Source organism: Sinohyriopsis cumingii, chromosome 16 (genome assembly GCF_028554795.1).
Source record: "Sinohyriopsis cumingii isolate HCF-2022 chromosome 16, ASM2855479v2, whole genome shotgun sequence".
Taxonomy (NCBI): domain Eukaryota; kingdom Metazoa; phylum Mollusca; class Bivalvia; order Unionida; family Unionidae; genus Sinohyriopsis; species Sinohyriopsis cumingii.
In genome coordinates, this window is record NC_142976.1 from 40,649,902 (window position 1) to 40,662,430 (window position 12,529).

General features: G+C 36.6%; 1 protein-coding gene across 3 annotated transcripts in view; it reads left to right on the forward strand.

Moving 5' to 3' along the window:
- The window catches only part of LOC149780281 (dihydroorotate dehydrogenase (quinone), mitochondrial-like), a 49,957-nt gene that overhangs the window by 31,669 nt on the left and 5,759 nt on the right, over window positions 1-12,529 (forward strand). For all 3 annotated transcript variants that reach the window (XM_089937079.1, XM_089937080.1, XM_089937081.1), the window contains 2 exons: window positions 2,403-2,562; window positions 8,265-8,343. In XM_089937079.1, coding sequence (XP_089793205.1) covers window positions 2,403-2,562; window positions 8,265-8,343 — 239 coding nt within the window. The remainder of the gene's footprint in view (window positions 1-2,402; window positions 2,563-8,264; window positions 8,344-12,529) is intronic.

The following is a 12,529-nucleotide window of genomic DNA, read 5'->3' on the forward strand; positions in this document are numbered from 1 at the left end:
TTTCATCCTGGATTAAGTGAGTTACTCACTCTGCATATCAAGAAATAACTCCAGCTCAGAAGAATTTGTTATGCATTTCATCTAATGAGGTTAGAGCAGTTGCCAAAAGTATCACCTTTGACCGGAAATGTTCTCTAACTGATATTATCCATGCCATGGAATAGAGTCCACATTCTCCAGTTTTTACCTCTGAGATCTTAAAGGGATCTATCTGATTTGGGGGAAACTATATCTGTGATGGAACAGGTCGTTTGACAGCTTCATGACACTCTGCTTCATGACTTTGACTGGATTTACAGGAGGAAAGATTTTCCCATTTGTAAGCCACTCCCTGACCGATGGAGTCTTCTCCAGTCGGATTATCTAGAAGCTGTCTCATATACCATAGGGGACTGGAGATGGCATCTCCAGGGTAATGGGATATACCTCCCTCCACCTCTTACCTAACCTAACCGCTCCGGTGGCCTAGTGGTTAGAGCATCCACCTCGGATGCAGGAGGTCGGGGGTTTGATCCCCAGCCGGGTCATACCAGAGACTTACAAAGATGGTACTAACAGCTGCCTCGCTTGGCATTCAGCATTAAGAGGTTAGTGTTAGGACTGGTCGGCCTCGTGTCAGGATAACGTGACTGGGTGGGACATCATGCTACATGTCTGCGGCATGATGCCCCAGTGCTAGACATCTCTATAAACTACCACATTGCAGACATCATAGTGATATGACTGAAAATATGTTAAAGCTATGTTAGAAATCAAAATCACATCACACACAAAAAAAACCCCCAAAAAAACCAGGCAAATGCAACAAGAAACCAGCGATGTAAAGCAAGCAGGACCATTCCTGAGCTCTCCTTCCCACTAATGACAGGCAACCATTCAACTGTAGGGACCTTTATGGACCCACAGATTGAGGCCAAACTATCAGGGTTCCTTGAATCCATAAAAGCCTGGGGGAGGTGGCACCATCCCCTTCCCCAGGAACAACTAGCAGGCTGCAGTGCAGTCAGAAGAAAGTGGCACATGCACAGTTGTGCGAACGCTACTATAATTAAACTCAACAACAACATCACACACACTCACTTACCTAATCTCCTCAGGTATTATGATTGGATAACATATTTAAAGAAGATACTTTTTTTTGCTAGTAAAATATTTTTTTTTCACGATTACATACCCAATCATAATACACCTCCCAGCCTCCCCACAATTTCACCCATTTAGATAGCATACCTTACACTCCATTAGTAACTGATATGTTCATGGATTTTGCCACCAATCTTTATAATTAGGGGAGGTCACTCTGCCTGACTGCCACCCATGTGGGCAGATAAATTTTATCTCTTTTTAGCTAAGAGAGTTATTTGTGAGGTAGTAATATTTTTCCTAAGGTATTATGATTGGGAAAGTATTCACCTAGACAAAAAACAGTTTCCCTTATGTGAATATATTTACACAAATTTTAAAGGGGCCCCAAGTGGCCGAGTGGTCTAAAGCACTCACCGTTACAGATCACTGCCATCTCACCTCTGTCTGCATGGGTTTGAGTCGCGGGTTTGGCCTATGTTGGTATGTGAGAAAGCTTGTCAGTAGCTTCTCGTGGGTCAGTGGTTCTTTCCGGGGTTTTCCCGGGTTCTTCCTCCACCATTAATACTGGCCACCATGTATAGCCTATCTTGTGCTGAAAAATAGCGTTAAACCCTACAACAACAACAACAAATTTTAAATCCCTCTCCAACAAGTATGATGCATACATTGTCATTGACACAAAATCATATTGTTTAATTGAGAAGAGAGTATTGAGTTAAATCTGAAGTAAAAACATCCAAACTATTCTGAAGTTAAAGAGTACCATATTTACTCACTTATAAGTTGAGTCAAAGTACACACAACATAGACCAAGATCTGCCATCATATAATGTGCCAGTAGATCAAGGTCTATTTGTTTGTTCTACTAATTAGTCTGGAGCCATGGTAACGCACTTTTTAGACTGCCAGACTCACACCCAGAAGCTTGTGGGTTCAAATCTTGTCATTAAAACGGCCTGAGTCAGATGCCATGGCATGTATTTGGGCTCTAAGTACCCTTCTGGTGCTGATGTGCCATAAAACACCAGTCACGCCAAACTAATTACTCCCAAACAAACTATACAAACCCAGATTTGCCAGCACATTATGCAACAGCAGATTTGGTTCCAAACAGTTTTCGACTTACAAATAAGTATCAATGTTAACTTTTTCCTCCCTGATACTATTCACATTGTCCTTTTTTCAAACAGATGTCTCATAATAGGAGACTGGCATGTACATTCTATATAAAGCTCAAGCTAAAGCAGATACTTTAGATGTTAAACTTTCACCCTTAATTTTATCAAAATTGAATATTCTGAATTTTCTATTTTCAGGCAGCATACCCATAATAGGGGTGGGTGGCATCAGTTCAGGGGAAGATGCGTACAAGAAAATAAGGGCAGGGGCCTCTCTAATACAGTTGTATACTGTACTTATATATGAAGGGCCACCTGTCATCAAAAGAATCAAGAGGGAACTAGAACAGCTTTTAAGGTATGTATACTTTTCTGCAGCAACAATCTATTAGTGGTTTTTTTTCAAAGCTATGTTAAAGGGGAAGTTTGGGACTTGATGGTGATGTTACCTAATGCTGTTTTTGAGACTGTGACTGTTTTTTCTGCATCTATAAAAGAAGATATTAGCTAAAAAGATAATGAGTAGAGTCTCAGGCCATCATGCCCGTTGGTTTGATACCATCTTTGCCCCTAAGTTTGTGGATACCCTAAATTTTTCAGACACTCTAAAGTTTTGGGACAGTCATGCTTAGTAATTTTTTTTTTCATCCTAATTTTCTGATATACTAAGCAAGATAGTGACAGTTTTCACCATAAAACCAAAAGAGAATTTAATTGAATATATTGTTAGGTACTTGAAAAATGAAAACAACAGCATACAGTGTTTTGAAATAAATATGGCTTTTGGTAAGATGTTTTATTTTGAGATTAAGGAGGCATCCATCAACTAATTCCTGATACCATGTAATTAAATATTAAAAATCATTCAAATCCATTCTACTGATGGTTGGTCCCTCATAAGCCACCTTGTTGATGGCTTATCCAAATCATAAAATATCTTTAAAAAAATTATAATGATTTTTTTTGTCCTATTATATCAGCATTTCCCAACCTTGGGGCTCAACGCAAATCGGGGGTGGGGGTGGGGTGGATGGACCTCAGAAGGATCATGAGAAGGAATCGTATCATATGCCTGAGAGTTGAGAAGACCTGTTGATGGACAATTTAAGTTTGGGAACCATTGTTTTAATTAGTAGATATATTTTGAAAAGTAATTGATATATAGGTATAGATCACAGACAAGACAGCATTGCCAGAGTTAGAGATCCTTGGGATCATTGCTTTATAGATATATGTAAGATAGTGGTACAGTGAATAAGTTTAGCAGTATGAAATACAGATCACTGTCAGCCACTCTCCAAGTCTTCCATTATGAATGTGACTTAAGACATACATAGATGGTATCACCTAAGATGTACAGAGAGGCAATGTGAGCAGAACTTTGGGACTGATCTGAATATTACTTGAATATGAGGCTTGGAATGCCAAATCATTATTATGAAAATAATTATAAAGAGTCAACCATTTTTGAAGAAAATATTCCATTGTCCCTTTATTTCAGTCATATGATATTCAGTTTCAGATACTTTTCTTAAAATCAAGAGAAAGGATTCGAATTTTAATCTTTGATTACAAATTTTTTTATAAATAAAATATTTTGCAATAATTATCAGGCAATTAATAATAAAAGTACTCACTGCTTCTTGGATAGTATTCTTTAAATCGAATTCAATTTGTAAGTTAAGATTGATCCAGAGCTCAGTCCATTAAATTTTTCATCCTGTTACACACATAGATAGAAGAGTTATAGATTCCTTTGCTTGCCAGCAGTAGCTGTACTTATATATAAATCAGACTAATATTTTTTTTTAAAAACTATTCTTAATACTTACTTTGATTGTAGCCATAGTGGACAAAATAAAATCTGACTTATGGAATCAATTTTAACCTAATCTGTAAAAGGTAACCAACCTTGTAAAACATCTTCCCAGAATGGATATTATTTATTGAAGGGGTTAACCCATGAAATGTATTTTGGACCTGAAGAAAATATTTTTTAAACATTCAAATGTGTACGATGGATTGATCCATTTCTGCTTTTTTTAGTCACTTGTCACATTCAAGTAAGTTTCATTTTTTTTTTAAAAATCCTTGAAATCAACCATGTGTAATATCCTGCTCTTATATTTTCCCATCATGCATGTTTTATTCTGTCGGGTCCACCATTCAGAAAAAAGGTCAAAGAAGAAATAAATGAAAAAATATTTAGGGACCAACAAATTTATTACTGTTATTTTGACCAGACAAAGTTTTCTTTTTTGCCAGTTACTAAATATATTTTCCATTTTCCTACAAATTTCCTCAACATTAAGTTCCACTATAACTTCATATTTATGGAGGTCACATTACCATCCCTTTCATCAAATAAAACCAGGCCCCCAAGACGGGCAGAATGTATCGTATTTTCACAAAAATGAATGATGTCAGAAAACTTAAAATCAAGAATGGTAGTACAGATGAATGGAGTAAAATAATTTCCTTTTCATTTTGCCTGATACCAGAATGCTACACTTAAGAAATTTACAATTTTTTTATTATTTACCTGTGAGGCAGTACAGTATGCTTGTGTTGAAAGATCGTCCCCTCCATCTAATAATAGCAAGCCCCCAAGACTGGCAGAATGTTTCATATTTTCACGAAAATGAATGATGTCAAAAAACAAGCTTGACCTTTGAGTATTTTTTCAAATTCCACGACATAAGTCTTGTCCCAAGTTTCTGGCCTACATGATTAATATTTAGGCTAAATCTTCTATCACATAATATTTCAACTGTTTTCATTGAATTATATATTTTCCTTAATCAGTTTGCCCAGTTATTTACGAATACATTCTAATGAAGTGGTATTTCACAGGCGCAGCAATGTCAGCCATTACAGGTTCACTTACGGTTTCAAACTGATTTTATAAAAAAAATAACGCAAACATGGCAGTTAAAATCTCAATTTTTAAAAAAGAAATAAATTAGAAAATGCTCTTCACTGATTATATTTTTAATAAACAAAGTACTATTTACATATTGAAGGTTATATTTTGAAACAGAATTTGGTATATTTTCATCAGGGTACAGTAGGCCCAACTTAAGGAAGTCGAAAAGTGATATCTTGCTCCTGAAAAGGTTGATGATCAGTTAGCTATTAAAGCACACCTGTGAATGTGCAAGAGTTTGTTTGTTGATGTAGGCTAATTGGTATCAGCACTGCATAAATACATTTCACCTTGGATTACCACACTGCCAGAACTTCCTGGCTACAGCAAGGGAGCATCTCAAAAGTCATACTACTGCCTGTCATTTTACATCTGAAAAATCAGAGCCCAAAGCCTTTTTTGCTTTCCTAACAGACAAAGGTGAAGTTTACATTTTTCAGCCAACTTAGCCACCCACTTCACCTGGTAACATGACCCTGGTTAACCTTTGATACACCTTTTCATCAAGCCTTTTGAACTCGTCTTTCATATGATTTCCTATCTATCTCATCCTGCTTTTCTAACATCATTGATTACATGCATCACTTGAGAACCCTTTCCAACGACACTTTGAATTTTGCAGCATCAGAACTGTTCTGACTTCCACTTCTAAGTAGAAAATGTGATTTATTTGCAAATGATGCCATACTTTCATTAAATACTGAAAAGACAGATTGGTGACAGCTGGAATGTATGACACTAATCACTAGGCGGGTGGGAGTGGCTTTGAAATGCAAAACTTATGATGGATGGAAAGACAAATGTCATGGCATTGTCTTAAACTAATATTACTACAGATCAGCTTGCATTTTAGGCACTTCTTTCACAAAACGTGCATTTGTTTAGCCCTCTTGTGACTTCTTGTTTTTTTTTCTTCTCTGCATTCTGTCATTGCACAACACTGGAAATCACTGCAAGCATTTTTAATTTCATCATTTCTGCAGATTTAATCATTAATTGATCCCTCAGTTGATAGGATATTGGGACTCATAATCCAGAGTCACAAGGTTCAATACCTGCTAACGCCAAACTGTTCTCTGTCAAAGTGTGTCCTTGGGAAAGGCATTTAGATCCTGTCTCCCATGCTTGATATAGTCAATGATGTGTTAATGTTGAATTTTAAAAATCTAGCTTTGTATTGTGGCTTGGTGAAAAATATATTAGCCCTAACATTATCATTAATGGCAATGACTACACAGGCATTCACAGCAGTTTTCACTAACTAGGTACAAAATACATGGCATATTTCTTGTAAAGATTATACAGTCTGTGTTTATATGCTATACTCATACAATGAAATCCAGATTCTGAAGCACTGTACCTCTAGTTGATTTGAAATGCTGTAAATGCCTGTAGCAAACTGTTGATATACGGGAGCTGCAAGTGCCACCATGACATTACTGCTCACACACACACTATCAGAAATAATACATGCGCCAGCACCTTCAAGTTTTGCATCTTGAAGTCAAACTATCTTCTACACTAGACTGTAGATTGTAAAAAAGACCTGTTATATATCAAAGTACCATATATACACGCTCATAAGACAAGTCCAGCTGCAAACTGCATAGACCCAGATCTGCCACCACATAAAGCTGGCAGTTCTGAGTCAGTGCATTCTGTTAGGAGTAATCAGTACTACAAATTAAATGGACCCTGATCTGCAGTCACATTTGGCAGATCTTGCTCTTTGTCGTTTACAGTTTGACTCGACTTATAAGCGAGTATATACATTAAACTCTTTCATTGTGATGCAAATGACCTCTCTGTTCCATATTGGTAATTGTTTGTCATATAGTCCATTGTCTAACCAGTTTCATTCTTTTCAAACTTACCAGAAGTTTTGGTTATCAAGAAAATAACAATGGGATGATCGTACTCTCTCAGAGGTGTGGTCAATTGTTACTGTGTTGCAATTCAACTCCTTGTACACTGGCAATGACTTAGTTAAATTCTGTAATAACATATATCCTTGGTAATTATATGGAATCAGGTGTAAAACACTGCAATAAATTATTAAATATGCATGTTATCTATTTCAGTTAAAATGATTTATATAAACAATGAAATATGTATTTAACTGAAACTAAATACTCTGAATTCACTATTCATTTAGTGAGTGTCAGTTTTCACAGATTTTGTGATTGCTGCTAATTTAAAGACACAAAAGATAATTGAATATTTATATGGACAACAGGATCCTCTTTGCAGTTTTACAAATTTAAATACCTGTCAAAATAAAACGTCTTTAAAATATACTATGAAAATAGTTATCCATAATAATGCATAAATTCACAGTAGGAAGATATCAGCCAGTCATCAAGAGGACCATCAGTTTATATGGATTCACAACACAGATCTCATTATAATGCATTTGCAGAATGCAGCATCACAACACACCCTGTGACAGAAATAAAATGATGGTACTTGACTTGGCTTATCAACTGTACAACAATATAGGTAGATAAGAAACCAAAATAAAGTTTAGTATCTTTGTTTGCTTTATAAAGCATTATCACTTAAGATTTTGTTATCTACCCCCCCCCCCCAGGGTTCCCACAGGTCCTGGAATCCTAGAAGAGCTTTGGAATTTAAAAATAAATTTCAGGGACCTTCAATAGTCCTTGAACTTCTCAGAACCATGCAAAGTTTTGGAAAGGTCACAGAATTTCTGACAGTGGAGTTCACAGAATTGATAACTGTTAATTTCAAAGAGAGCTGAACATGACACAATTACAGTTGATTAGCAATTTCACAATGCAAAATATTGTGGTCCTCAAATTTTTTTTAAAATGGCCCTGACAAAGTTTTGGAGAAGTCAACCCTGCCCCCTTCCCCCTTTCCCCAACATATGTCAGCCCATTTATTTATTGAATATTTGATCAGTGCATAACATGGTTGCAGTTGTGGACTCCAACTACAAAGTTATAACGGACTCCAAAAACAGAGTTATAATGCACTCCAACTAGACAGTTATAACAAACATGAGCTGTATAGATGAGTCTTTAAACAGCTTATTTATGAATTCTTCTATTGCACATAGATTTTGCAATAGTCTGTATTTAGTTGAAAGAGCTTTCTTTTCTTTTTTTTAGACAGGATGGATACAATAGTGTATCTGAAGCTGTTGGTGCTGATGTGAAAAGCAATATTTCAAGAGCCAATCCTGAAAAGGTACTTATCCATAGAACCATCTTGTCAGATTTTGTTTGTCCTTTCCATTATAGTTCACGTGGCCTTAAGACCAAAATGAGCTTATTGTATGTGAATGTATCCACCATACTGGCTGTAAGGCCAGATGAGCCTGTTGTGTGGGACTGTTTCCACCATGTTGACTGTAATGCCATACGAGCCTGTTGTGTGGGACTGTATCCACCATGTTGATTTTAAGGCCAGATGAAACTAATGTATGGTCCTGTATCCATTGGTGTTGGCTGTAAAGCTAAATGAGATTGTGATATGTTGGTGATATCCATCAGCACTGGCTGTAAGGTCAGATAAAACTATTGTCTGGTCCTGTATCAACCATGCTGGCTGTAAGGTCAGATAAAAACTATAGCCTGGTCCTGTATCAACCATGCTGGCTGTAAGGCCAAATGAGCCTATAGTATGGCCCTATATCAACCATGAAGGCTGTAAGACAAAATGAGCCTATGGTATTACCCAGTATCCACCATGCTGGCTGTAAGGCCAGATGAGACTGTTGTATGGTCTTGTATCAATCATGCTTGGTGTAAGGCTAAATGAGATTAATATATGGCCCTGAATCTACCATGCTGGCTGTAATAACCAAATGAGAATGTTGTATGGGACTGTATCCACAATGCTGGCTGTAAGGCCATATGAGACTTACATGACCCTGTATCCACCATGCTGGATTTAAAGCAAATTGAGCCTCAGGTACTGATATGCATCCAGGTTCTGAAAGGGACAAGTACTGACCAAATTTGTAGAAAGTGTCTTGGCATTTAGGTCTTGTAACTTGGTACAAAAAAAGCCACACTGTCATCCAATATGGCTACTCCTACCAAAAGTAGAAAAGCTTTAAATGACTTCTCAAAAACTACTGAACAAAGTTTGATGTAACATTGACAGGCGGTATCCTGGCACCTTTTATTTTGTTTACTTGGCCAGTTTCTTGTGCATTTGGTTCTAAAGGTAAAGTAAACCATGTGAGTGATATAATAAAGTCCTCATAAGCCTCTTGTTTAAAGAATTACAACCTCTTGATTAGTATCTAGTACAGATGGCAAAAAAACTGGAAGCTTCATTTTATTTTCTTTGGAGATAGGAAAGTATTATACATTCACTTGGTACATAAGATATGAAAATATTTAGTTGCTAATGTCTGTGTAGTTACTGTTTACATTATAATAGACAATTTCAGAATTACTTTCCTTGTGCAAAACCTGTCTGTTTCAAACCATTTATTAGGCAATAAAAACATTTCCTCCAATGCATTGCCTGATTATAATACTATAGAAGTATGTCCACTGCCTGTAAAGTTAACAAAGTCTTTACTTCATTTAGCTTGTTGCAGCAACAGAAGTGCTAAAATGTCATCTGCTTACCAAAATAGAAGTCATACGAGAGTGGTTGCCCTTTGGACAGAGGGATTGATTGGTGCCAAATCCCATCACTTGTCATCTGCTACTTATACTCTTGACTGGTCAGCATGCTCTGACAAAAATCCTTGCAAAAACATTTTTGCTTTGTACCAATTCACTGGTTTGAGCAATCCTTCAGAGTTTTCTTTCACAAAGAAGTGTACCTCATCTGTTTTCTTCTAAATCTCACTAAGTTTCTCTCATAGATGGTTATTTTATACTAAATTCAACACAAATTTATTTTGTTTCTTAAATCTTAGGACAAATAACTTATGTAAAAAAGTTTCACCACATGTTCTGGGACAGGAAAAAATTATTTATTTTATCATGTCCCAAGATACATTCAGTACATTCAATGAACCTGCTGCATTTTTAAGTTCACCCCTACTTACAGACATTCCCAGAGACCCATACAAAGTCAGTGTTCTGCAACAGGAAATAAACACTCTCCTTATGGAAATGGTGGTAGAGATTATTCACACACAAACCCACTGGGATTTTTCTTAAGTGGTTGTACATGTATATCTGAGCTCTATCAGCCAATACATTTGTGCCCCCAGCTTCAAAATGAAGATGCCTAGATTGGTTCTCAGCACTACTCAGGAACTAGGTTTTCAATTGGCTTAGACCTACAAGCTGCATAGACACATATTTCTGTTTACAGATCTTCTTGGAAATTACCATGTTTAACATTTAGGAACACTATGTACCTGTTCAGTTACTTGTTTTCAGTCATAATGTCGGTTTTTGGGTCTTCGTGAGAGTCATGGACAGAGTTGTGTCCATCTTTAGAATGACTTCCACATCCATGACATCAAACTGCCTGGTGAGCAGTCTTCGGTACCAAGACCTGAAATTCCTAGTTTTACTTTTGCTTTATCCTTGACAACAAAGACAAATCGAGCCACATTCCATCGCAGCATTCCCATTCAGCTGGGCAGGTGTTTCAAAACCTCCTTGAACGGAGTTTGTCCCCCTCAAGAATGTGCCTTGAAAAATCATCTTGTCTTTCATCAGATTTCTTGACTTGAACCTGTTGCACTTATTTTAGGAGATTATAGACAGGGCCATCTGTTTCTTAAGTACTCTCCTATTGTACGATCGCCTAGTATATTTGAAAAAGAATCCAATTTTTTGAGTAAATGTTTCTTTGATAATGCAACATACAAAACATTTGATTGATCCAGCAGTAATATTGAAAACTTTAATGACATGCACAGTGTTTATCTATTTCATTGTGGTATTTATTACACAGTACTTGTATCTACAGTTAAATGGATTTTAATAATTGGAAAATATTAAAATTAAATATTGCTCACTGCAAAGTAAAGTATCCAGCAGTGTTGTTTACCATTGATGTTTACTAATATGTATACTATTTCCATTTTTGTGCAAGTCATAACAACCTGTAATTGTATTATATGTCATGTTTGCTGTATAAACACTGGGTTGATGAAATACAAGTTTTGATCTGATTCTCCTAAACCAGATCTAGTTTCCAGGTGATATTTCCTTAGTTATCTGCCAGAGCATATTGGCTGATAATCCCTTAGCTCATTAAGGCAGCACCCACTTTGTTTCCCAGTTGACAGCTTTTTTCACAGTGATACAGATTTGATAAATGTTCATTGATCAGGTATGATCCTATGTTCAGTTAAAACGGTGTGCTTCTTCTGTTCAATTAACACATCTCTTTTGAACATTTAACCTTAATTGTATTGCTTATGAAGGCAGCACCCAGTCCAATTTTCTAGCTGATAGTCCTTTTGTCAAGCTGTGAATTCGATACTTGTTCATTAGCAAATAGAGTCCTGTATTCAGTTAACTGTGGATGCTTATTTTAATGCCTTGTGATCATGCAGCAAAGTTGACATTTATTCAGTTGCAGCAACCCTTTAATGAGATTTCACAGAGCCAGTTCAGTTTATTTTTTTTTCAAAAGAGCAACTCTGATTCACTGATAACAATTTACCCCTTACTGATGGATTTGATGTATACCCTGACTTATAACATATATAAAAGATAAACTTTTTCCAAATGATGACATAGTGGATCTTTCAAATGGCAATTTTTCACCTCAACTTGTAAGCAGGTCATAGTTAAATTGTTGCCATGTATAGTCAGTGGAGTAGTCAACTTATAACTGAACATGCTGATCAGCAAATATATATGGTATTAGTTTTTAATACAGGCACACCCTCCTAAGCCCTCAATTGCATGCCTGCTTCAGTAGCAAGACAGGTTTTGGTGCCAATCCTTCTATCAAAGAGGAGACCACTTTTGTCTGACTTTCCATCTCAGCACATAGAACACTTTTATGACATTTTTTGTGCTAGAACCAGCTTCAAGTCATAGTAAATGTCTTTCTTAACGAGGAGGGGGCTGGATTTGAAAGGTGTGTGTGTGACTTGGATTTTTAACATATGACTTGGCCAGGGATTGACCCACGACCTCCCGCATCCAAGGCGGACTCTCTAACCACTAGGCCACCAGAGCAGTCATCGGTAGAACACAAAAAAATAACTCTGATCTGATGGCTCATTATGCAATGGCAGATCAGGGTCTGTTATTTGCAGTTGGACTTGACATATGTGTGAGCATATATGCTATATGTCTTCAGACTTTTTGATTATACAGCACTGTATATACCAATACTGTCCCCCAGATATACAAATTAATCTGTATCAATTTATCAGCTATCTGGACAATATCTCATCTTCCAATGAATCTGGATTATCAGTGTTTAAATGCAT